The sequence below is a fragment of the Trichosurus vulpecula genome, chromosome 3 (genome assembly GCF_011100635.1).
Source record: "Trichosurus vulpecula isolate mTriVul1 chromosome 3, mTriVul1.pri, whole genome shotgun sequence".
NCBI classification, from domain to species: domain Eukaryota; kingdom Metazoa; phylum Chordata; class Mammalia; order Diprotodontia; family Phalangeridae; genus Trichosurus; species Trichosurus vulpecula.
This window is the reverse complement of record NC_050575.1, coordinates 86,400,591-86,427,808: the sequence shown is the minus strand read 5'-3', so window position 1 is coordinate 86,427,808 and position 27,218 is coordinate 86,400,591. Positions and strand designations below refer to the sequence as shown.

General features: G+C 42.6%; 1 protein-coding gene across 1 annotated transcript in view; it reads right to left on the bottom strand.

Moving 5' to 3' along the window:
- NEURL1B (neuralized E3 ubiquitin protein ligase 1B) overlaps positions 1-26,737 on the bottom strand; it is a 71,191-nt gene extending 44,454 nt beyond the window's left edge. The window contains exon 1 of the mRNA XM_036750530.1: positions 26,419-26,737. Coding sequence (XP_036606425.1) covers positions 26,419-26,449 — 31 coding nt within the window. The 5' untranslated portion in view covers positions 26,450-26,737. The remainder of the gene's footprint in view (positions 1-26,418) is intronic.
- Between the last annotated feature and the right edge of the window lie 481 nt (positions 26,738-27,218).

Below are 27,218 nucleotides of genomic sequence, written 5' to 3'. Positions count from 1 at the left end.
CTCCAACTCCTCCCTGTCCTCCTCCAGCCACCTCTTTCATACCAAGACCTCGTTTGTGGCCATTCCTCTAAAAATAAGACATGTTTTTCCTATGCAGCAGGGTGCTCAGGCCCATGCCACATCAATGAAACCTGTGCAAAATGGTCGTTTTGCCATGAAAGAAAAAAAAAAACCCATGATGACTTGGGTCTAAGGTTAACCAAATGCTCATAGAGCTGTTACAAGAGTCAGAACGAGAGGGAGAAGGTTTTCCGTTTTGTTTATGTTCCTCTTTCAGAAACCTAGTGGGTGGCAATGAACAATTTGGATGAAGGGTGGAGGGCCAGAAGACGTTGGAAGAGGCAGAAAAGTTGGGGAAAGGATTCTAGCAGGAAAGAAAGAAACCCTATTCCACAGGCTCAGCCAGCTGAGCTGTTTTTCAACGTCACTCACTTAAGCATAATATTTGCCACCTTGATTCAGACCAATGGTCCCCAGTCTGCTCCAGACAAGAGTTCTCTCTTTAAAAGGCACAGCAAGTGACAGTTGGTGGGAGGTCAAGGTCATCTTTCAAGAAGTCCCTGAAAATAATCTTTGCTTCCCTTAATTGGACATCCATGAATTAATGTCAGCCCTTCCTGAAGTGTGCATTTTCAACCTGTGTTATCTCTTATGATAATAAATTTATCTATTGGGGAGTGAAATATGGCTTCTTTCTAATACTTTAAGGCTCTGTGGTTTCCTCAGAGTAGGCAGCCCTTCCTCGGATACAACTTGCAGCCCCTCCAGGGGACCCCTACATGAGTTACTGTGTAGGAATTTTTTTTTTTGGCACCACTGGGCTAACCTTCAGGTGATAAGATTCTCTATCCTTAGGCAAGGCTGGTCCATGAAAGACAGGCCTACATTCAGTCATGCCGGCCTTTACTTTCCAGCTTGGTAGGACCTGCCAAACCTTGAGTTTCCCTAGCATAGCTTTTTGGAAACCAGGGTTCCTCTCTACCCCACAATGAGGCATTGTGCAGTGGAAAGAGTTGGAAGTCACAGACTGGAGTTTCAATTCTGGGTCTTCTACTTCTTCCTATCTGTGGGGTCCTGGGCAAGTCACTTGGTTTCCTCACCCTCAAAGCAAGGAGATCAGCCTAGCTGATCTCTAAGATATCTTCAAAATTATCCTAAGATTTCCATATTTTTTCCTGTTCTAAAATATACCCTTTCAGCATCAACGGGTTTCTCCTAATTTTAGTATCCTGAGATCTGTTAACAGTCACAGGACAAACAGGCTTAGATTGACCCTGTCATACCCTTCATGATTCTACAGAATTTGATCCTATCTTTGCTCAGCTTTTATCCTTCCAGGCAGAGAAGAACTACTTTTAAAAAATCTATCTGAATTCTCTTGATCGATTCAATTGTTCTGCTCTAGGCCTTCTCTAGTTCTGCTACGTCCTATTCAGAAAGAATGCTGCTCATCACTCGTCAGTAGGACATATGCTTTGAGTTGGTTCTGCAATGATTCATCTATTCACTCTCACCCGCAGTGAGGAGCAGCACACATTTTTAAGTCTTCTGGTTGGGGTAAAGAAGGCAGTTTGTAGGCTCAGAGAGCTTTTTCCTTTGCTTTTATTTGCCGGGTCCCTCATAAGTACGGATGAAGCACTTTTCTCACCCAAGATGTTCACAATGTAAATTCTTCAAACTGAAAACCCACTACTTTCCAAAGTAAGGGGAGAAATGTATCTTCCTGTTAATGTTCTTTGGAAATACTCATCATTTCCAAATTGTGACTTTCATCTTTGCAAAAGAAGGGCTTTTGGTGGAGAAGGGAGTTTAGGACTGGGAGACAAGGTCCTTGGGTCCTGGTGTTTACCTTTGCCACTTACTTGATGTGTGATCTTGGGCAAGTCACAAACTATTTAGGCTTCAGTGCCTTCTGAAGGTATGAGGACTGGAATAGATCTGGGCATCCAAGTTTTTCCACAGTGGCCCATGCTGACAAATTCATGCATGCAGATGTCATGATTTTTTCAAAAAATAATCACAATGACTAATTCTTCTAAGACTGCTAGTACGACACAGTGCCAGTCAGTTATACAGTTGTAGTGGTAGTGGTGGGCAGATAGTTAAAACCTACAGACCTGAAAACTTTTGTGGGTTACCTACTTAGTTAAAGCATTTTTGCAAAAAATTACAAGTGGGCTGAACCCCATGTGGATTGCATTAGGTTCAGGAATTGCATGCCTGATACCTCGAGTCTACTATTCCGCCATCATCTTTACACCTTCTCACTGGAATCCTAGACTCTGCCCTTTAATCCCTAATATGTGGGCTTTTATCTTATATTGCCCTAGCTCAGGTCTCTATATCAGGTCTCAGCTGTCTCCTTACCATGCCCTTGAACTGGGGTGGGGAACCTGCAGCCTCAGGCCACATGTGGCCTTCTAGGTCCTCAGGTGCTGCCTTTTAACTGAGTCCAAGTTTTATAGAACAAATCCTTTTATTGAAGGGATTTGTTCTGAGAAGCCTGGATTCAGTCAAAGGGCTGCACTTGAGGACCTAGAGGGCCATATGGCCTTGAGGCCACAGGTTCCCCACCCTTGCTCTTGAGTGTATCCCCCACTTTTCTGTACCTCTTTCTGTCTCATCTTCCCCCATAAGAATGTAAGCTTCTTGAGAGGAAGGGACTTTCTTTTGTACTTGTATTTGTATTCCTAGCACTCAGCACAGTGCCTGGCCTATAATATGTGCATGCTAAATGCTCTGTCTCTTTTTCTTCAAAGTCTCTCGTAAGTTCAGACATTCTATGATTCACAGAACACAGAATTTCAGAGTCAAAAGGGAACTCAGTAACCAGCCAGGTCAACCCACACCTGAAAAAGAAATCTTTCTACAACATCCCTACCAAGATGTCATACAACCTTCATCTGAAAAACTCCAGGGAAGCAGCACCCCACCCCTCCCCCACTTCCCCAGGGAGTTCATCCCACTTTTGCATAGTTCTAATTGTTAGGAAGTTATCCCTTACATTAAGTCTAAATTTTTTCTTTGCAATTTCTACCCACTGCTCCTAGTTCTGTTTTCTGGGGTCATGTAAAATAAGTTTAATATGTCTTCCATGTGACAGTCCTTTAAACACTTGAGGACAGTGATCACATCACCTTCTCCACCTTCCTCCCTCCCAAATATTCCTGAGTTACAGCTGTGTTCATACCATGGATATGAGGAGGAAAAATTCCAAAACCTTTATCAAGTCTCCTTGTGATGGCCTCGTAATATTGAGAAAGAAAGGCTTAAAAATAGAACGATCTTTTTTTTCTTATGGTGATCAGTGACAGAAGCCCTATTTTCTGGGCTTTGGTGCTGCAGACTAATGTTGTTATACCCTCTCATAAGCTTCCTCCTCATTGCAAAACCCATTCCATCCTTCCTTCCTCCTAATTAGAACTCAGGCTGATAGAATCCACAGCAGAGGATACAGCAGCCATGGTTTTTCTGGCACCAAAGAGGATGACTTCCAAAGTGTTGGCATTCGGCAGATGGTGCCCTTTGCTGAATTACTCAGCTCATCTCTATCTCGAGTGGAGGCTGCAGAAGGGATGGGAAATACCAACCAAGAGGAATAACTTAGCCTAGATTAATAAAGGCAGGAGAAATAGGTGTAAATACTGCCTAGACAAGACTCCCCACTCAAAGAAAAGGCATTTCTCTGCTGGACATCTGTTAATCTTTGTTAGGTAAAATAAGGGGCCCTTCTGAAAATTATCAGAGCCCCAGAATTTAAACTTTTACCACTGGAGTTGGACAGTGGAAAGATCATTGGCTGCAGAGTCAGAGGAGCTGGATTAGAATTTTGCCTCTGATGCCTACTACTTATGTGACCTTAGTTTAAGGACTCATTTTGCTCCCCTATAAGATAAGGGCTTTGGACTCAATCACCTCTGAGGTCCCTTCTGGCTCTACATCCACAGCCTCTGATCCAGTAGAAGGAGCATGGGGGTTATTTTTGCATGGAGTAAGGAAGGTAAATTGGAGATCAAAAAAACTGAAACGGACAAGTATGTCTGAGTGATTGTCATTAAGGATGTGTATGACCAGGAGACAGGTGGGGAAGGTGGGTGGCATGGGTGAGATGTTAACAGAGGGACAACTCAAGCATTGTCCTGATAGCCACGAAATATCAAAAGGACCACAGGAAACCATTGTGCATGTTGGGTGAATTCTTTCTGGAGGATTCCTAGAGAGATACATAGGTGGTGCACCTGGGTCATGATCCAGACAGGTAAAGGGAATAATTCAATCACATCTACAAACATATACATCCCAGCCACCTACTAGGTGCAAGAGACCATGTTAGGCATTGGGAAGATGAAAGCCAAAATCCAATAGTTCCTGTCCATGAGAAGCTTATATTCTACTGGGAGGAATGACTTATTTATACAGATAAGTGTGACCTGAGGCAATTCACTTAACTTTCCAGGGTTTCAGTTTCTTTGACTTGTCAAATGAGAAGGTTAGAATAGAGTGCCTTTGAGGACCTTTCCAGCTTTAGATCTGCTGCGTTGATAAATAAATGCAATATAGATATACAAGGTAAAGACAAAATAGTTTCAGGGGAGAAAGTGCTAACTTTGAAGGTGAGGGGTATGGAGGGTGGTGGTTCAGAAAAGGCAGCATTTGAACTGAGTCTTAAAGGGAGCAAAGGATTCCAAAAGGCAAAACATGGAAAGATTTGCATGAAATAAAGAAGAGCAAAATGTGCAGAACCAAGAGAACATTGTATACAGTAACAGCAATATTGTTTTAAGAACAACTTTGAGTAAATAAGTTATTTTGATTATTATAAATGTCCAAATTAACCATAAAGGACATATGAAGAAAGATGCTATCTGCATCCAGAGAAAGCACTGATAAATAGAAGTGTGTATAGAATAATTTTACATATACACATACATATATGTATACACATGCGTATATATATCACATGTACCTATTTGTGTCTAGTAGGTGGGAAGAGGGAAGAAAAGAAGAAATTAAAAAAAATTTTAAGTTAAAAAAAGATAATCTTGTTGTATATTTGAAAGGAATAGCAAGTTGTGCATGGATTTGCAGTTTCATGTATGATCATCTTTTTTATTGTACCATGCTACGGAAATGCTTGTTTTATTTCACAAATTAAAAAGAAAATAAATTTCAAAAGAAGGGCAAAGGTGAGGAAGGAGAACATTTCAAGTATGGTGGAATCTATTGCAAAGGCGTACATGTGAGAGATAGAAAATTGTGCATGGGCAACAGCAAAAGGGTCAGTTTGGCTGGAATGTAAATTGCATGATGGGGAACCCTGTACAATCCATCAGGAAAGATAGCTTGGCGCCAGATTAAATACCTACTGGAAAAGTTGTATATTAGTCTTCACTAGAAAACAGGGAGAGTTTCTTCCGCTGGAATAATTTCTAGCTAAGCCATCTTCATCTGGCTTTACAAACCACTCCATCTCTGAAGTGCAGGAAAGGACTCAACTCTGGTCAACCACTTTGAGACTCTACAGCATAAGCAATATTTTCTGACATTGGTCTTAAAATCCTGCTAAATGGATACTGCAAACCTCCCTTTAGTATGAAGAAAATACTCACTTTCCAAGGTCTAAATGATAGCTCATTTATTTCCAGCAGCATTGGATCCCACAAAATTCAGATCCAATGAAGTCGTTTGGACGGACACACCCTTGAAGTCAGATGAGACTTAGCTGCATCAAAGACAGCATACAAAGATTCTCTTCTGTAATTCTGTAATTGGACCTTGAGAACAAAGTTCCTGGAAAACTAGTGTCAGAGACCCACACTTTAGAGAGGTCGCGGCATGCCAATAGGTTGAAAGACTCTTTTCCATATTACCATGGAGGTGGGAGGACAAACAAGAAACAGGACAAAAAGTAATTGAAGGAAATAAAGTGGTGCCCTATAATTTGGAATTGCATTGACCCATCTATAATCACGGCTTCCTCCCTTTGGGCCCCAGAGTTTTTCTGTGGCTCCTTTTAGAACTTCGCTGCCTGTGATTATAGCCACTTCTTTGCCCATTTAAATAAATCTTTTAAAAGGAAGAGTAAGACCAAGAGACATGGTCCATTTTCTCAGCTTTGCCAATGTGCACAGGCAGGTTTTTTTTTGAATTTTAGGTCTGTGTCTATTCAAAGCTATCATTGGTAATTGCAATACAAAAATGTGCCTCATAATTCAAAGATCATAGGATCATAGATTTGGAGATGGAAGGGATCTGAGAGGCCATTTAGTTCAAACACCTTGTTTTACATTTGAGGAAAACTCAGTTTTTCAAAGCCTGAAAGGTTAAGACTTTCCCCAAGTCACACAGGAAGTAGTTAAAGGAATGATTTGAACCCTGGTGCTGTGACACCAAATTCAGCATTCTTTCCACTGTACCTCCCTGCTTTTATGACTTTATTGGTAGAGGTATTCCCACTACTAGGGAAGCTAGGTGGCGCAGCAGATAGAGCACCAGGCCCTGGAGCCAGGGGGACCTGAGTTCAAATACAGCTTCAGACTCTTACTAGATGTATGACCTCAGACAAGTCACTTAATCCTATTTGCCTCTATTTCCTTATCTATGAAATGAATTGGAGGATACTCCTACTACCAAAGTAGCTAGGAACTTTCTCTGCAATTTATAACCTTAGAGAGCGACTTGCTTAGAGTCACGCAGCTAGGATGTGTCCGAAGTGGTGCTTGAACTCAGGTATGGGTACATACAGAATAAATATACAGAGTAAATACAAATACACGAGGTAAGCAGTCAGGGAGGTCACTAGTTGATGGGGAGATCAAGAGGGACTTCATGGTACCAGCATCTGGAAAGAAAAGAGGGATTCTAGGAGGCGGAGGTAGGGAGGGAAAGCATTCTAGGCATGGAGGCTGGCCAGTGAAAAGGAAAGGGGAGGTGGCATTTGGTGTTTTCCAACCGAGCACGAGTGTCGGATGAAGTGGATAACCCAAGGCGGGCAGTAACAGTAGCTGGTTCTTCCTGCTGAATCCAAGGCCGATCCTGACTCCAAAGCCAGCTCTCTACCTGCTACACTTTACCGCCTTTCACATAGTAGACGCTTAATATTTATTGAATTTAGTTGAGTTTCTGAGTTCTAGTTCACTCGATAGATAGCATAAGAACACCTAGGTTCATCTACATTTACGAGGAACTTCAACAGTTTTCTGGCAAAATCAGAAAAGGGATGAATTTCTGAATCAGAGCACCCGAGTTTGAAGCCGGACTCAGACTTAGCCAAATCACTTAATCTATCTTCATAACTAAAATGAAGGGATTGGATTAAGATGACCCCTGAGGGACCTTTCAAATATAAATCTATGCTTTTATGAAAGAAAAAAATGATTATGGAAAGCACATCCAAATTTTTACTCATTTCATTTTTATTTACACAAAGCTTCTCTTTCACTGAACTTTTGTGAATGTTTTATGAATGAAGCACCTATAAATATAGATATGAATGACTGATTTTAGTCAACCAACGTTAAGTTCCCAACACTACATTTCCTGGAGGCTTAAAATGAGCTTGGAGGTGGCTGTGACTAGATAGTGACAGATGTGACAAGGGAAGATATGAGGTCATAAACTAACTGGTTTAATATCGAACCTGCTTCTTTGTGCCAACTTGTGAGCCAACCATTACTGCCTGCTACGGAAGAGAGGAAGGGTATTTCCTTGCTGTACCTGAAATCCATTAGAGGCTCAAAACACTTCTATAAATAAAGCCTCTGCATTGTGAGCTTGATAATTGCTGGATATCCAAAAGTTGATTGTTTTCCCACCACATGCGAGGCACAAGACTAGGTGGGAGATTCAACAATAAGTCCTGCCCACACAGAGTTTAAAGTCTAGTACAAATACACCAACCTACGACTCAAAGGCAGAATGAATTATGTGCCTTAAGAAAGGTACAAAGAAAGTGCTATAGAAAGTCCAAAGGATGGAATAATGACATTCAAATAGGGGACAGGGAGAGAGGAGAATGGTGGAAAATAGGGAAGACTTCATGGAAGAGATGACCTCTGAGCTGGGCCTTAAAAGCTGGGTGGGATTTTATTAGATAGTAATGGGAGGGATGGTGAGAGAACCCTACAACAGACAGAAATGCATTCCCAGCTTGAGTAAACCTTATGTGAAAATCTTAATGTATGAAATCAATAAAATAGAGGGTGATTATTTGTATTAAAGACTAATTCACCTTTAAGTTGTGAATGTTCCAAGTATATATAAACTGTCTGATTCACAAATAGTTCATGAACTTTCAACTTTTCAGCAATCTATCTACTCTTCAAGAGCATCCCAGGTGTGAATGTATGTTAGGGGAGCAGTGGGACGGATTTCTCCACCTGTGGGATCACTTTGAATGACCTTGTGCACACACACAATTACAGCTTCAGAGCTGAAAGGCATCTTAGAGACCATCTATCCACTCCCAGAGTATATTGGGAAAAAAGACCCACTGTTAATTACAAAGAACACTGAAGGGTGAATCCTACATATTTCTACTGCTACTAGACTCATCTTCCTATGACACCACTGATCCCATTACCCTCTTATTCAAAAACCTTCAGGGGTTCCCTAATGCCTGCAGGATAAAACCTAAATTCCTTAGCTTGTCATTCAAAACCATTCCCTTTCTACCTCTCGCTTTGTTTGTTTTTTTTAAATAAGTGCTTATTGACATTTTCCACTTCTTATATCACCACGGTTATTCCATATATCTATTCCTCCCCTCAATCCCTTCCTGAGAGCCATTCCATATGACAAATTCTATTTTTTAGATAGGAAAAGAATGGAAGCACAGCTAGCTGATCGATATATTGAAAAAAGTCTGAAAATATGTGCAAATATGTAACACTTGTGGACCCTCTCCCCCCACAAAGGGGTAGGTTCAGCATCTTCCTGTCCCTCTTCATTTGAGTCCCACTGGACCTTTATAATTTTGTTACATTTATTTTTGAGTTTCTTTCCATTTACATTGTTGTAGTCACTGTGTACATTGTTTTCATAGCTCTGCTTACTTCTGCATCAGTTCATATAGATCTTCCCACACTTCTCTGTATTCATCACACACTTTATTTCTTATAGCACAGTACTATTCCATTACATCCATATGCCCCAATTTATTTAATCATTCCCCAGCTGATAAGCATTTACTTTGTTTCCAATTCTTACTGATCACAGAAAGTGCTGTTACAAATATTTTGGAGTCTGTGGGGACTTTATTTTCTCATTGATGGCTTCCTTAGAGTATCAGTCCAGTAATGGAGGCTCTGGTTTAAAAGGTCTGGACATTTTAGTCACTTTATTAGCATAATTTTACCTCTCACTTTGAAATGCTAATCCTGCTCTCTAGTCTGAAGAACCCTTCATCACCTCTGAACATGCCCTGAACCTCTCCACACCTTTGATCATGACAACCCCACAGTCAGAAATGCCCATTTGCTTATGTTATCTTAACTCACCTCAAGGCAAACCTCTTTGAAGCCATCCTGGAATACCTTGGCCCACAGGAACCTCTCCCTCCTCCAGACTTCTCTAATACTTTTTATATCATTCATCTGGCACGTAGCATATACTACTATTCCACAGCATAGGCTGCTTTGCCAGGGATGATATATTGGGAATTCCTGCTCAGGACTTAGATAACCTCTAAAGTTCCTTCTAACTCTGAGATGCTGGGAGTCAATGACTGTATCATCAGTTATCTGGACATACGTATGTGTCCTAGTCCCTCAACTTGACTCTAAGCACTCTGAGGGCAGGAGCTATGTCTCTTAGTTTTCCCCTTGCACATGTGCCATGGGATTTCTACCCAGAGAGGACATTCCTTCTTTGCGTGCATCTCTAACCTTGCTTTCTGGGGTAAAGGTTTGGTTTATGCCATTAATGAGCTTCGTGACCTTGCTTGGATAAAGCTCTTCCTTGTTTCTGAGCCCTGTAAAATGTGAAGGCTGCATTAGGGGATCTCTCTAGGACCTTTCAGTTCTGACATTCTAGGTACCAACCCATATTCATCTGAGCCATTTGGTGGGGTCCAATTGCTGGGCGGGGATTTACAGTCAGTCCCAATAACCTTCCAGCTGTCAATCTCATGCCCATTTTAGTGCCCTAATCACAGCTATTGCCATGTTTTATGGCCCTGATAAGGCCTAAGTACCCTGAGGAACAAACGCCCAAAGCAAGAGATGATCTCCTAGGGAACAGAAATCTTGCCTGCCTGGGAAGGGAGAACCACAAAAATAGAATGAGGAACACTTTGTATATCTATTCTACACTGCTCTTAAATTAATTATTATTGGGAATAAAGGCATGAAAACAAGTACTCTGGTTGATATAATTGATATATAAACACTATGTGATGTTGTTGATATAAACAAAATACATTTTTAAATAGCTTAAAGGCATTGCTTCATGTGCCAGCAATGCATGAGGACTTTTCTCTTTGGAAGGGAGAGGCTGAAGAATTTATGCTATGTAAGAAAATGGCTAACTCATTTGGAAGCTCCACCTGCTTCCCAAAAGATGAAGCAGGTTTAAAGGTTCAACCTATCCTGAGGATCATCTTTTAGCAAAGTGGAACACTGAGACCAAGGCAGGGCAAAGGGACCATGGAATATGGCCTGAGACAGACAATGAAGTACCTGAGAACAAGACTATGGGACTCAAGTGGTGAATGGGGAAAAAGGGCCTGAATCAGGCTTACCAGGGGCCTAAGTCACTGTTCTCACAAAGGTGCCCAAATAAGGACAATTTGGGTTCATGGAATCCCAAGGGCTCAAACTAAATGACTCCCTTGGAGAAATAATCTCACCCTGCTAGTCATAGGGTTGTTGACTTAGAATTGGAAAGGAACCTTCATGGTCCATTCAATCCAATACCTTCATTTTGTGGACTGTGGTGCAGAAAGATTGAGTGACTTGGCCATGGTCACATTTGAACCCACATTCTCTGACTCTAAATCTAGCACTCTTTCCACGCTACCACAGTTCTCAGTAGTTTCTTTTGTTAAAACCGCTCCCTGTCACAAAAACCAATATTGTCAACATCAATATTCCTTTCAGAGCTACTCTGTACCTGAGAATCATGAAGAACCATGAACTCAGAGGGATCAAAACTGCAGGTGGCCCAGTGGGCAATGGAGAGATGCATAGAGTCTGTAGGTGGCAGTGTCAAATTCCAAAAGACGACTTGCATGAGAGAAATGGTACAAAAGAAGTCATTCTAAAACAAGAAAATGAGGCAGGATTGCCCTCTACCCTTGACTTCTCTTCATATCTCTCCCTAAAACTTGATACCCTGTTCCCTTCCCAGAGATCCTATTAAGCAGATGGCTGGTGGCAAGAGTGACCTGGCTGTTTACCACAAGGATGAGAAGAAAATTATAAACTGAAGTCCTTTCAGAGAGATAAAAGACCACTGGACCTTACCCTCTGCTCTACCACCAAATCCTAAAGTCCTCCAGACCTTACCATCTGTTCTGTTCCCAGACCTTTGGGCACAGCCATCGAACCTGGCAATCTACTCAAAGGAACCTTGACTCTTGCCATCTATCCTGAGTTAAATTTTCTTTTATATGTTCTCTCTTTCAATTAGAGGGTGAGCTCCTTGAAGGCAGGTACCATCTTGCCTTTCCTATTTGTATCCTCAGCACTTACCACAGTGTTTGACACATAGTTAAATGCTTTTTCTTCATTTTAGAAAAATGACATATAGAAGAAAGATAGGCCAAGTGTTGCACTGGTGCCCACAGAACATTAAAAGAACCAGAGAAAAGTCTTTAGTACATGGGTTGAATCCGCAAAAGAATACAGATCTGGGTTGAGCAATTAAAAATTTCTACAAATGCTTATAATTTCTTTTTGCTAAATACTATAAACATTGCCAGAGGGAATTTGAAATATTCTAAACTTAGATAAGCTCTAAAATGAATAATGCCTGGAAAGAACTGCTATATACTTTTCTGAAGCAAGGACTGTAGAATGTTCCTGTGGCCTAACTAGACCTCCTTACTGTTCCTTGTACAGAGTACTCTGTCTCCTACCTGCACTGGCTGTCCCTCATGTCTGGAATGCACTCCCTTCTTACCTTCTCTCCTCTGTCTCATAGAATTCTTCTTTTCCTTTAAGATATAGTTCAAGTGCTCCCTTCTACAGGAAGTCTTTCCCGATCCCCAGCTTCTAGCGTCTACCCCCCACCATCTCCTACTTACTTTATATTTATCCTATGTGTACTCGTAAATGTATATGTTGCTTTTCCTACTAGAATATAAGCTCTTTGACAGCAGAGACTGCTTCTCTTTTGTCCTGTATCCCTAATATCGAGCATGGTGCCAGGAACATAGTAAGAGCTTAATAAATAACAGAAGCTCCCCAAATATGCTGTTTTGTGGGATTCACATACCACCAGCCTTTTCCAACTGTTGGACAAATAGATTGCTTCCAGGTTTTTGCAAAAAAAAATATTATGCCATAAGAAATGATAGAACAACGTGCCATAGTATATAGTCAACCTAGGAATTAGGAAGACCTGCCTATGACATATTAGCTGGGTGACCCTTGACAAGTTGGGTGTCCTAGACCACTATGTACAACCGTGAGTCAGAGAGCACTTGCAAATCTGCATCAACAAAGGGGAATTTCCTTATTGGGAGGTCCCCATACCATAGGCCTGGTTCCCATGAAACTCTGTCTCCCCCCTCCCCCACAAAAAAGTTCACACCTATGAAGATCCTAAAGAAATACTGGAAGACATATACAAGGTGATACAGAAGGAAGAGAACTAAACAGTAACAGCATGCACATTAAGATTACAAAAAAAAAAAATGTGGTCCAGGCCTGCAATTTCATCTGTACGGGGAGCTCCCAGTATGGAAACTCCCTCCCACCAATGCAGCTTGTCAACTACTCAAAAACCTCTAGAGTCTCAGGGAGTTGATTACAGCATGGGATATTTAAGTGAGGGATTGCCCATTATCACAAAAACAGAATGTATTAGAAGCTGCATTACCTATACTAGCACTCTATGCGGCATTTCAAAAAATAGTATCAAAATCCCTCTAAAAATACACAGAAAGGGAAGGGATCAGATGGGAGGACAGAAGCAAACCAGGCTTTTTTGGTCAAAAAAATTAACACATGCTTAAAGAAAAAAAAGACAATGTAAGATGTTTGAAACTGATGGTTTCATGCACCATCCATCACCTTTTATTTTTCTTGTTTGCATGTTTGCTTCTGTTGACAGTTACAGAGTTTAGGCTAGGGCTGGGGACAAGATCAGTGATTTCTTTGATACGGGGAACTCCCAAATGAGGAAACTCCTTCCCCAAATGCAGATCACTACCTTCTTTGTAGCTTTTAGTCTTAGAGAATTGCCTAGGGCACTGAGAGATGAGGGGACTTTCCTAGCAACCCACAAACCAGTACAGAAGGGAAAGGAAAAAAAGAAGGAAGGAAGAAAAAAAAGAAAAGAAAAAAAGGAAGGAAGGAAGAAATGAATAAAAAGGCAAGGGCCCCAGCTTTTGTGGGATATGATTTGTAAATCCTGGTTCTGCAGGGGCAGTGTGAAAGGGATCACCAAACATTTATTAAGTTCTTACTATGTGCCAAGTACTGTGCTTGATACTACGTTGAGTGCCCTAAAATACAATGAAAGGTTTCCATCTATGAGATGGCTCAGCAACATACTTATTTTTCCTCTTCATATATTCATACAATTTCTGCCCTTTTAGCTAGCTACCTATCCACCCATCTCTGCCAACCTCTCCCTCTTGAATCTACAAGAAATTTTTTTAAAAAAAATCTCTTTTGTCTTCTCTAAATTGAGTATGGGGACTCACTATTTGGGCACCTATGCTTACGATCCTGTAGCTTTCTCTCTATTTTAAGTCAGCACATCAACCTCTACATCTCTTAAGGCACATGCCACCTGGTGCCCCTGAGTTCTATTTTAAGCTGCTTGCTTTCGCATTGGTAAGCACAGAAACTTGGTGGGGAGGGGTGTGGAGAAAGAGGGAAGAGGGGGGTTGAGGGGGATGAATTTTCTTTATAGCTGCACACAGCAAACTACCTGTTCTAGGGATCTACTTGGAGAGAAATTGCACCATTACTTTCTCCCTCTGGGCCCCAGTTATCTCCCTGGTAAAACAAGGAAGTGGACTGATTCCCAAGGTCCTTTCCAGCTCTCAGATCCTGAAATCCTATGAATGCAGGATGCACTGGATCTAGGAAGCCTGCCATCACCTTCCATGGCTCACATTAATACCTGGAGAGAAACAGGGAAAGGGAGGAGGAGCCAGCATTTTCTGCCTTTCCAAACTCAGCCCTGTGAATAGCCATCAGCATCAAACAGGCTTGGCAGCACAAGGTAAAATAAATGGCCAGAGTGAGAATGGTAGTAATCTGCAAAGAGCTCTAAAATGTGAGAGGCTGGTAGTGAGGCTGGAGCCACCACTAATTAAACAGCTTATCAATTAGTCAAACAGCCTACCCTAGAGATTGCAAACAGCCCAATAAGGTGTAAAGGTAAATTAATCGCAGGCCCTAGTTAAGCATACTTTATATATAAAAAAGACTCAGCGAGAGTTCCCAACAAATTTTCAAATGATACTGATACTTTTATAGCACTTTAAAGCCTGTGGAAGCAGGATTTGGATCCAACGTGCTCATGACCCAAAGTCCAGCAAGGTTTTACATTGTACCATGTCTCCGTTTTGCTGTCCTAGTTTGCATCAGCTTACCATGGCTGGTGGAGAAGGAGCAGGAGTGTTTGGAGTAGGCTGGGGTGGGGGGTAGTTGAAGAAGAGCAAGTCTTCTCAAAGGAGAAGCCATAAAAGAAGAAAGTAGTCAGTCACCAAACATTAAGTATCTACTATGTGCTAGGCAGGCAGCTAGGTGGTCCAGTGGACACAGTGCTCGGCCTGGGGCCAGAAAGACTCATCTGAGTTCGAATTTGTCCTCAGACATTTACTAGCTGTGCGACCTTAGACAAGTCACTTAACCTTGTTTGCCTCAGTTTCCTCACCTGTAAAATGAGCTGGAGAAGGAAATGGCAAAGCCCTCCAGTATCTCTGTCTAGAAAACCCCAAATGAGGTCATGAAGAGTTAGACACAACTGAAAAGTGCCTGGACAACAAAGACCCTAGACAAGTCATTTAACCTCTATCTGCCCTGGTTTCGGGGATGATTATGGCACTTATCTCCTCGTGTTGTTGTGAAGATATAATGAGATAACACCTGTAAACCTTAAGGCTCTATGTAAGCGTTAACTATTATTATTGTTGTTATCATGTGAAAGAAGAGGGGGAAATACCCCAAATATGTGCCCCATAAATAATAATTTCATATTTATCAATCCAGAGCCCTTTTAAAATAGGACCTATTTAGAAGGTGGCTGTTTGCTAACCTTAAAATGACACTAGGGATGATGATGATGAAGAATAAAGACAATACTACACTATCCAAAGAATTCGCAGTCCTGTAAGTTAAGGTGGGGTGGGGAACCTGTAGCCTGGAGGCACATGTGGCCTTCTAGGTCCTCGGGTGCAGCCTTTTGACTGAATCCAAACTTCACAGAACAAATCCCCTTTATAAAAGTATTTGTTCTGTAAAACTTGGACTCAAGTTTGGATTCAGTCAAAAGGCCACACTTGAGGACCTAGAGGGCCACCTGTGGCCTTGAGGCTGCAGGTTCCCCACCCCTGATCTAAGACAACTTAGCTCAAAGCCTAAGGCGTCTTCCATTTGACCCTCAAAATATCACTATAACCTTTCTCTGGTCTGTTTTACAAGTCTTAACCAGTTGGGTTTACGAATTACACTGTGATATCTGTATACACACTGAAGAAACTGCTAGGTTACTAAGAGGAAGTTGGTGTTTTTGCTCAATGGACCCATAAAATCTCTGATGATATGAAACAGAGTAGCCAGGAGATGGGAAGTAACAACTGAAGAAAAGGCAGTTATGACATTAAATCACATTTGAGTGATAGGGGAGAAAGCTATAAAGCAGAACGGGTATTACAATAGCTGGCCTTTGTCAGTTCTTTGTTACTTATCAAGCAGGATCCCAAAGAGCAGGTTGGCATAGTAGAAAATCAGAGAATCTGCGTTTGACTCCTTGCTCTGACCAATTAACTGTGTGACCACGGACAGTCACAGATTTCCATGACCTCATTGGCCATCTAGTTCAACACCTATACGAAAGGAATCTCTGACTACAACATCCCGGTCGTAAGTGGCCATCCGGGTCTGCTTGAAGACCCCCAAGGAGGGGAGGGCAGAGCCCTCCACCACTCAGGGCAGTCTCTTTCACTTTTGTTTGGAAGATTTTCCTGACATTGAGCCTAATTTCCCCCTTTTTTGTAACTTCCGAGTATTGCTCTTGGTTCAGTCCTCTGAGACCAAATAGGATAAGTGTAATCCTTCCTCCAAATGACAGCCCTGTGAATACTTGACAGCCCCTATCATATCCCCTCTGAGTCTTCTTTTCTCCAAACTAAACATGCCCATTTCCTTCAGTTGATCCTTGTGTCCTTCCTGGTTACCTTCCTCTGGGCACTATACAATTTATCAACATCCTTCTTCTTAAACCATGGCACCCAGCACAGAACACAATATTCCAGATGAGGTCTGATTAGAGCAGAGAGTACAGTGGCCTTATTCCTGGAAGCTATATCACTTTTAATATAGTCCAAGATTGCATTAGTTTTGTTTTCCACATCACACTGCTGATTCATATTGAGCTAGTAATCCGCTAAAAGTTCCGTATCTTTTTTTTTCAGAATAATTGCTGTCTGTCTATGCTCCCCCCATTTTATATTCATGAAATTGATTTTTTGTACCCAAGAGAAAGACTTTACATTTACCACCTACTAAATGTCATCTTATTAGATCCATCAGGGGCCATCTCTAGTCATCCTGATCTATATCTTGCCACTGGATCCAGATGGCTCCAGAGGAGAAAGTGAGGCTGGTGACATTACACCGCCCTCCCTCACTAAAATGCAATTCACTTGCAAGTTAGGGAATCATCTTCCTGATGTCATGGTCCTCTTCAAGAATAAAGGACAAACAACAATAACAATTAGGTCCACACCAATGCATCAGCTTATCAAGATCTTTTTGGATCCTAACTCTGTTATCCACTGTGTTAGTGATGCTCCCAGTGAAGGTCTGTCCTTAGTTGAGCCCCAGTTTATAAATATGTAAATGAGGGGTTGGAATGGATGATCACTAAGGTCCAGGATTATAACTAGGATGTGGTAACTGGGGGTTTCCCCCAGGGCACCAAATTTAGAGGGCTCTGAAAATGTTTATATTCCTTCAGCAGGTAAGACCTGAGAATGGCATCCAGTTAGCAAAAATAATTAGGTAAGCTAGAAGGCTACCAGATGGACTACTTCCTATCCTCTGCCTCCAAGAACCATACCCAGGTGATTTGTGATCTTCTTCCGCTTCAGTGAGGATCTGCTAGTGTCTCTTATTAACATAAGCTGGCATCCCACTAAAGCACAGCGTTCTTTCTAGCTCTCTCCTCTCCAGGTGGATCATATATCACAAGGTCTTAGGTCTTTCCCAGAAGTCTCCCCTCAAATGAATTTATCTTAAAAAGTTGAATATAGAATGGCTGAACAAGCTGTGGTATATGAAGGTAATGGAATACTATTGTGCTATAAGAAATGGGGATGATATGGATTTCATAACAACCTGGAAAAACCTACACGACATAATGCTGAGTGAGCAGAGCAGAGCCAGGAGAACATTGTACACAACCACAGATATATGGATTCTGCGAGGACCAACCCTGACAGACTTCGCTCTTCTCAGCAACGCAAGGTGCAAGGACAACTCCAAGGGACTCACGGTGGAGAATGCTATCTACATCCAGAGAAAGAACTATGAAGTATGAATGCAGATTGAGGCTAGCCTCCCTCCCCCCTTTTTTTTACCTTTTCTCTCTTTTGTTTTTGTTTTTGGGTTGGTTTTTTTTTTGATCCTGTTTCTTCTTTCACATGATTCATTTCATTGATCACAGTTCTTCTCCATAACTTGACTAGTGTGTAAATTAATTCAATGTGAAGTTATACGTGGAAGCTATATGGGATTCCATGCCGTCTTGGGGAGGGAGGGGGGGAGGAAAATCTGGAATTCAAAATTATGTGGAACCGAATGTTGTAAACTAAAAATAAAAATTAAAAAAAAACTACTCTTCAAAAAGAAAAAAAAAGTTGATATGTACTATGCCATAAGAAATGATGAGCAGGCTAACTTCAGAAAACCTGGAAAGACTTACATGAACTCATGCAAAGGCAAGTGAGTAGAACCAGAAGAACACTGTACTCGTAACAGCAATACTATGTAGGATGATCAACTGTGAATGACTTAGCTATGCTCAGCAATACAATGATCCAAGACAATTCCAAAGGACTCATGATGAAAAATGCTATCCACCTTCAGAGAAAGAAGAACTGATGGAGTCCGAATGCAGATCAAATCATACTATTTTTCATCTTCTGTATTTTTTGTGTGTGGTTTTTCCTTTTGGGTCTATGTCTTCTTTTGCAACATGACTAATATGGTAATATGTTTTGCATGATTGAACATGTATAACCTATATCAAATTGCTTACTGTCTCGGGGTGAGGGGATGAGGGAGGAAGAGAGACAATTTGGAACTCAACAAAATGTTTTAAATGAATGTTTCAAATTGTCTTTACATGTAATTGGGGAAAATATAAAGTATTATTTTTTTAAGTTGATACGAGGGTGTCATTCATGATGTTTGCCCTGGGTGAATTTCTTGGTGATTGCCCCAGGAGCCAAATTTGCTAATTACAGCTCTGTTAAGTTTCCTTCTAGCTCTAAATCCTACGATTCTAAGAAGATTGTTTCAAAAGTTCTGCGGTCTCTTTGAAGGTTGAAAAATAAGAGAATCCTAAGAAAAGTTGACCACTTGTTAAGAGGACATCTCATGTTAACAAACTGTTCCTTATAAAGTATTTTTTTTTTCAATTAGCATGAGTTTATTTTTCTCTCTTCCTCTCTCTCCCCACCTCCATTGAAAGAAAAAGGAAAACAAAACCTTTGTAATAAATATTCATAGTGGAACAAAATAAACTCCCACATTGGTTACATCCAAAAATATGTCTAATTCTGCATCTCGAGCCCATCACTTCTCTGTTAGGAGGTGGGTAGCATGCTGCATTATCTCCTGGAATCATGCTTGGTCACTGAATCGATCAGATTGTTAAGTCTTTTTGTGCGTCATTACAGCATTGTTATTGAACAAATTGTTCTGGTTCTGTTCCCTACACTGTACCAGTTCATGTAAGTCTTTTCAGGCTTCTCTGAAACTCTCTTTCATAATTTCTTATAGCACAACAGTATTCCATCATATTCATATTCTATAACTCAATTTATGGGCATCCCTTCAGTTTTCCAGTTCTTTGTCACTACTAAAAGAGCTTCTGTAAATATTATTGTCCGCATAGGTCCTTTTCCTCTTTTGCAAAAGGCATTTCCAAGACCCTCTGACTCCCCACCTCCTCCTGCTTTGAATTATATTTGACACATCTAGGATCCGATAAGCCAAATATGTGCCTTTAATAAGACCAAGTTTACCTCTCCTTCCTTGCCTGTGTCTCTTAGAATATTTTGTATTAGAATGCATGTATGTAAGTATGTAGAATGCTTAGCTAACCCGCCACCCTTCCGTGGGAAGCTTTTCTTGATCCTGCCAGTTGCTAAAGGTCTCTGTCTCCTCAAATTATCAAGCACATCAGTAGTCCTCAAATTGTTTTTTGCTTATGGTACAGTATCCTTCATCATGAGAAAAAGAGGCGCATTGGATTTTTAAATTACACATACTTAGCTAGAGCTGGGAGACTTCAATATGAAGTCAATTTTGTCAAGTTCTCTGTAAATTTAAGGTCAGACCTATGAGGTTAGCACATACATGTAATAGGCAAGTTTTGCTTATTTTGCAAGTACCATACTTACCATGTCACACATGTTGGTAAATAAAATTTATACTGCATATAATTATTGACAAGTTTTCTTACATCTAATAGCATAACACCTAAAAATTTCACTGCACACCCAGCAAAACTTCTTTCAAGAACTACTGATGCTTACATGCCATCTCTCTTGAAGTCAGGGACCATTTGTCATTTTGTCTTTGTCTCTGCAGCCCCTTGCACATAGCAGGCATTTAATAAATGCTTGTTGAGTTAGTTTGGATTCAGATGAGAAATAAGCTGTTCCTTCTAAGTTAGAAATTCTGGTTTTTTTTTCTGAACAATGCCTAATTTGTTGTATTTTGCCCACCAATGTCAAGAGTTTCTTTGCCCAAATTATATTCTCTTCTTACATTAAAGCCAGAAAATGTCTCTGATAATAAATCAACATGTGGAGACAGAAAAATGAAATTGAATTGGTAAAATAGAATGTGGCTTAATTAGCTCAAGCCCAATCTTTAGGTTCCTCTTCAGCTTGAGCCAATAATGAAGAATGGTTGTGGAGGGAGAGGCAGGGTTGGAATGTGTTGGCAAAAGGAAGGGAAGATGACATACATATACAAATCATTGTTACAAATCCTCGACCCCAGAGGGCTTCTCCTAGGTCCTTTGTTTCTCAATTTCTACCACAAAAAGCCACCTTCTCTAGGAAGCTTTCTGATAAACCCCATTGACTCTGGCAGTTCTCTTCTTCCTCTTCGCCTCAGCAATTCTGCACATAGTGTGTAAGGGCTACTTAAACTGAATATGTTTCAATTGAAAAAAAGACTTAGGAAAAAATATGATGGCTGTCTTCGAGAATTTAAAGGCAGTCATGTAGAAGACAAATTAGTAACGTTCTGCTTGGTCCCAGAGGACATACCTAGGAACCCCCTGGTACAAGTTGCAGAGAGGGCAGACATACTTTTTATGAGGAAAACCATTCTACCAATCAGAACTATAATAAAGCAGAATGGGGTGCCTCACTTGGTAATGAGTTTCCTGTCACTAGAAGTCTTCATGCTGGATGGCCACTAGTTTGGGGTACTGTATGGGGTACCAATGGAAGTACACAGATTGGATTAAATATGCTCAGAAGCCCTTTCCAGTTCTAGGAGGTTATTTCCATTTGTTGTGGGTTTTTAAATGAAAAAAATTCAATTAATGAACATTTATTTGTTTTCTCTCCCTCCCACACCCACTGAAATTGTATTGCTGTATTTTGTTTTTACATTACAAACACTTACAGATTATCCCCACCTCAAGAGAGATCTCATGTAACAAAGGAAAATAATTAAGTAAAACTAATAATTCAGCTACCTCACCTGAAAATGTATTCAACAATTCACATATGTGGCACGTTTCACACTTCTCAATTTTTTTTTAAATTAACAGAAACCTATTTTCTCTCCCTCCCAAACCCCACCCCATTGGGGAAAAAAAAGAAAAACAAATTTCTTGTAACATCAATACTGCCGTGTCCATCTCTTCCCAACTAGATTGCAAGTACTTTGAGGTGAGGAACAGTGAAACATCTTCTATTTATTTTTTTTCCTCATTGCAGCAAATAATGTGTTGTTAGGGATAAGATGGGCATCTCTCCCTGTTTCCCCTCCTGCCTTCAGTAAATGTGAAGTCAATTATTTTAAGTTCTTGATAGAGAATTCTACATAGATATCCTTTTAACTGTGACACAATATAGAGCTGCTTTTATCAAGGAAGGATAGAGAAGAAATTCTTTCAACACAGAATTTAGCAACACTGAGTATCATAAATTTTTGAACTCCCTGCAATAGAACATCTTCCCTGGTCTGTCCTTGCTTCCACTGTTATCCATCCATTTAGAAAAGTTATAATGGTTTGAAACCAAAGTCCTCCATCTGAATTACCCATAGGGAAGTATGGCTAGATAGGGGTCCCTGAGGGGAGAGAAGAGTCAACTAAAATAAGGAGGTGACAACTCCTCTGGACTCTGCCCTCCGTCAAACCATACCTGGGCTATTGGGTTTAGTTGAGGGTGTGCCATTTAGAAAGTACACCCAGAAAAGCTGGATGAACACCCAGAGAAAGGCAATCAGAATAGGTTATGGGTTGGAGGTTATGCTATAAGAAAAAAAGTATAAGGAACTGAAGATATTTAGCTGAGGAAAAAGAAGACTTGGGGAAGGAGGCTGACATGATAATTGTATTAGGCCTCGCCCCAGAGGGTAGAACTGGGAGCTATTAACAGAAGACACGGAGAAGTGGATTTTAGTTAAGTTTAAGGAAAAAAACTTTGAAACAATTACTGCTATCTCAAATCAGAATGGGCTGGAGGGGATGGGTTTCCCCTCACTGGAGACCTTCAAGCAAATACTGCCTGACCACCTGTTCAGGATGTTGGAGAGGGAAGTCCTGATCTGGAATGGGTTAGATTAGGTAACCTCAGAGGTCTATTCTGATTCTGCGGACAACTACTGAAAAAGGTGACCCGTGTTAGGACTCTTCACTTAGAGCTGCAGAATAAAGGCAGGGACGAGGGCTTGTGTGGAGTGAGAATACTACTAGATAAATATCATGCTATTTTTAGATTGCTGTATTCTCATTCACATACTCAGTACGTCTACCCCCACCCCCCCCCCCCAACCCCACCCCCACCTTTGAAAGATGACCCACATCTGGAGGAATAGTTTTTGCCCCGGAGATGCATAAACACTTCTTAATTAAGAGAGACCGTGAAGGGTGTTATTCTTCAAACCAGTTCCTTTTTGGATGACAATGATTCCAAGCTATATTTGGTTATATCCATAGGAAACTCCTACCACAGACACAGTTCACCAGGAAGAGGGCGAAGACCTACTCAGGCAACAGGCAGCTAGGACTCCTGTTTTAACTTTTTGCTTACACATATCCTTCAAAAGAAGAGTCTTCTTGCTGCCAATGAGAGAATTCAAGGACCATAGAGCTTTAAGGGGACTTTAAGATGATCAGGTTCAGGGGTTTTTATCCTGGGGCCCAGAGTCTGTAAACTTGGATAAGAACAAAAATAATCTTTATTTTAATATAACTGGTTTCCTTTGTAGTACTATGTGTTGTATTTTATGTATTTAAAAACATTATTCTGGGTCAGGAATGGTGGTATAAGACTGCAATCCCTGCTCCAAGAGAGGCTGAGGCTGGTGGATCACTTGAGCTGGGGAGCTCTGAGATGCAATGGGCTAAAGCCAATTTGAGCTAAGTCTGGCACCAATATGGTGAACCTCAAGAAATGGTGGTCCACCAGGCTACCCAAGGATGGATGAATTGACCCAGGTCAGAAATGGGAGTAGGTCAAAGCTCCTAGGCCATTAGTATGAGATCAGGAGGTTTTTCTAGCCTGGGGCAGAGGGGGAGATCCAGTCTCAAAACAAAAGAAACCAAAATATTATGAGAAGGGGGTCCATAAGCTTCAAAGGGAAACATAATACAAAGAAAGGTTAAGAACCTCTAATTCATCATGGATGAGGAATTTGAAGCCAGAGAAGGAAGTGAATTGTCCAAGGTCATCCTGCCATTTAATGGCAGAGCTGGGACTATACCAGAAGTCTCTTGCCTTCTAGTCATAGAATGACCTAAAAGGTTTTGTTGTTATTCAGTCATGTCCAACTCACTGTTATCCCCCTTTGGGCTTTTCTTGGCAAAGATATTGGACTGGACTAATTTTACAGATGAGGAAACTGAGGCAAAGAGGGTTAAGTGACTTGCCCAGGGTCACACAACTAGTGTCTGAGGCCAGGTTTGAACTCAGAAAGAAGAGCCTTTTTGATTCCAAGGGCAGAGTTCTATCCACTGTGCCACCTAGCTGCCCAGATTTAGAGCTAGAGGGCATGTTAGAGCCTATCTAGTCTAACCTTATCTGACAGGAAAAGAAACTGAAGCACAGAGAAACTGATTAATTTGCCAAATTGACTAAGAAAGATAGTAGCTGAGTGGTAGAGCTGGGATTTGAACCCAGGTCCTCTGACTCCAATCCAGAGTTCTTTCCATTTATATATGCTGGCTTTCTCCTTACACTGTACAAGGGTACCACAATCCTTCATGGATGCATGATGCCTTTGGCATGGATATTCCCTTTCATCCTTACTATTCCTACTTCTCTGTGCCTGGCTTGATGGTATTCATGAGTAGCTATGGCTGACAAAATGCATCACCTGGTGACTAATTCCACCAGTGTGCCTCTTCACACTTGACTAGGCCCCTTCTCAACACTAGGGGTTCCTAAGTTGGGGTCCATAAATAGATTTCAGGAAGTCTGTGAACTTGGATGGGGAAAAAATTACATCATTATTTTCACCATTGTCTAACAAATTTAGCTTTTCTTTCCATTATGAAAGTATGCAGCAAATATTCTTTTGAGAAGGGGTCCATAGATTTCACCAGATTGCCAAAAGAGTCCATGACACTGTTCTAGACAGAAAGACCATTTCTGAGACCTACTGAGAACCTTTCCAGCTTTGTAGGCTATACCAGGATTCATACTCCTCTTTCAGTCACCTTCGTGCCACAACGAGGACCCAGAAAAATGTAAAATATATCACAGCGTATATAGGCCTTTCTCTGCCCTTACCAGCTTGTTGAATTTCTAGGGTTCCTCTACAGGGGCCTTGAAATTACCTCAGAGGTTCAACCAGAACAGTGATTAGATGTTTGCACCTCCCACAGCCCAGTTTTTAAAATCAGTGAGTTTATCACTAATCTGTTTCAATCTCCTTGAGTAGAAGAGAGATTATGTTCTGATAACCAAGTGTGAGATGCCAACGAAGAAGGGATGATGTGTGTGGGGGTGTGGAAGGATAAGGTGATCTGTCCTCCTCAAGTCTCCTGCTGGGCCTCTATACACTACCTCGTTGAATTTTCTTTTTGTAGATTTATAAAAAAAATCCAACATTCTGCAGAAAACTGCCTATATTTCCTAACAACACACTCCTTTCATATCTTGCCAGACTGATCTTTGATCAACAGATAGTCAAGGTTTGCCATAAGAATCCATTCAGCTGCAGGGGGAAGGGAGGCATCCAAACCCATGGGATGAATAACTTACAGGAAAACAGAAACATACCATAACATAACAGAAGGAGGGAGGACAAGAGAGCCTTCTGTGTGTCACTGGCCTTAGAACACTTGTCAGAAACAGTCCTGAAGAAGCTGACTGGTTGACAAAGACCTCTACAGCCAACAGACAGCCCTGTCCAAGTACTGTCGCCCCCATGGTGCCAAACAGCTGTGGAAATCGCAGGTGGTGACAAGCAGGGGAGAAAGTTCATCCCTTCTCATAGTCCTGAAGGCTGTCAGCCTGACAGTCTGTTTCAGGGCTCTCTTGGGATCCCCTGCTGTCCCTTCTCTCTCTACACCCTGCAGTTACCCTCTTGGTCCTCAGAGCCTCTGAGATATTGGTTGGAGCAGATACTTTCACCCTGGTGGACTCTGTCCCTGGCAGGGAATAAGTCCAATTCCCTCTGCAGGTGGCGCCTCCCAGAGGACCCCCTCTGGCCACCAAGACCTGGATTTTGTCCCTGATTCTATCTACTGCTCAGCCAAGAGCTTCCCTCCCCCCAACAAGCTGGGGGCATAAGAGAAACGCCTAAACAAAGGGGAACCAGAGATGGTCGCTGCCTCTTCCAGGAAGCATTCCCTGCACTAGAGCAGCCATGCAAGCGATTGATTGGGGTGCAGGGGTGCTGGGGTGGGGCTGGTGCAGGGTGGTAGATGGTTTCGCTGTTTATGCTCTTTCCTCCGCCGCTGCCCCAGCGCCCCTATAATTTGCTTCCTCCATCCACACACCTCAGGGGTTCCAGGTGAGCTCCCGAATGCCAGGCAGCTGCCTGTGCCCACTATCCCTGTTAATGCCATTTTGCTTTAGAACAGAAGAATAAGTGTGCGTGAGGAGGTGGGAAGAGCCCCAAGGAAAAGGCTAGGATAATGGAGAGCCGGGCAGCTCTGGAAGTGGGGGGAGGGTGCTAGCACCTGGCTACAGCCGGGGTCCCTGGGGCGGGGGGAGAAGAGAATGGGGTAATACTGAGCAGCCCTGGCACCTGGAGGAGAGGGGTGCAGCAGCAGCAAAGGGCGGGCGCTGGAGCCCAGGACGGGGTGGAGAGCAGCGGGCAGCCCTGCCGCCCTGCTCCCTGGCTGGAGGCGGCAACCCCAGTGGGCACGGCCTGGCCCCTGGCATATATGTGTGTGTGTGTGTGTGTGTGTGTGTGTTGGCGGGTTGGGAGGGCGGGAAACGCCGGCAGTCGGTCAGCCAAGCCCGGCAACAGGGCGACAAGCCAGCTCAGTCCCGCGCAACGGCCGGAGAGGGGCGAGCAGAGAGCGGCAAGCAGTTTCGAAGGAGAGCGGGGGTGCAATGGGGAGCCCAGGGCGCGGGCAGCCACTTACCTGGCAGGGTCTTGTGAGCGGTGTTGCCCATCACTCTCGGGTGGGGGTGGGTAGCAACAGAGAAGGCGCGGAGGGTCCCCTAGTCCGGTCCTGCTCCGCTATGCGAAGGGCCATTGACAACTAACTACTTGGGTGCTGCTGTTGCTGCTTCCTAGGCGCGCGACGGGTGCCCGGGTCCGAGGGCTCGGCTCCCGGACATAGCTTGCTGCCGGCACTACCAACGAGCGAGGGAACAAGCAAGCAGCTCCCGGGGCCACCGCCGGCTCGCGCCCCCGGGAGGCGGAGCCACCTGGGCTCGGGTAGGGCCGGCCCCCGCTCCGCCCCGGCCCGCCCCGGCCCGCTGTTCCTCTTTGCAGCTGCTCAGCGGCCGCCGGGGCGTGGGGGACTGGGGGCGGAGTCCGGCCGCATCTTTTGAAAGTTTGGAAAGGGCAGCTGGAGAGGAGCAACGACGAAAAAGCCGGGAGCCGGCGCCACTCCTTCGCTCCCTCTGGGGCCTCCCAGGAGGACATGCATGGGTGCCGAGCTTCAGCCCCGACCCAGCAGCCGTTGCACTGTGTAAACCCAGCAGAGGTCCTTGACTCTTCGGAGCTTAGCAACTAGGACAGACTGACAGACGCAGCCAGCCAAGCCTTCCCCCGTGCTCAGGCTTCTGAGAGGAAACTCAGGCGCCCAGCTGGACAAACGCACAAATCCAGGCAGGAATGAAACAATACGTCCGTTGACGTTAGTAGCAAAAAGGGACAAGTGCATTTAACAGTGAAAGAAAGAAAGGAAGGATAGAGCTAGAAAAAAACCTAGTT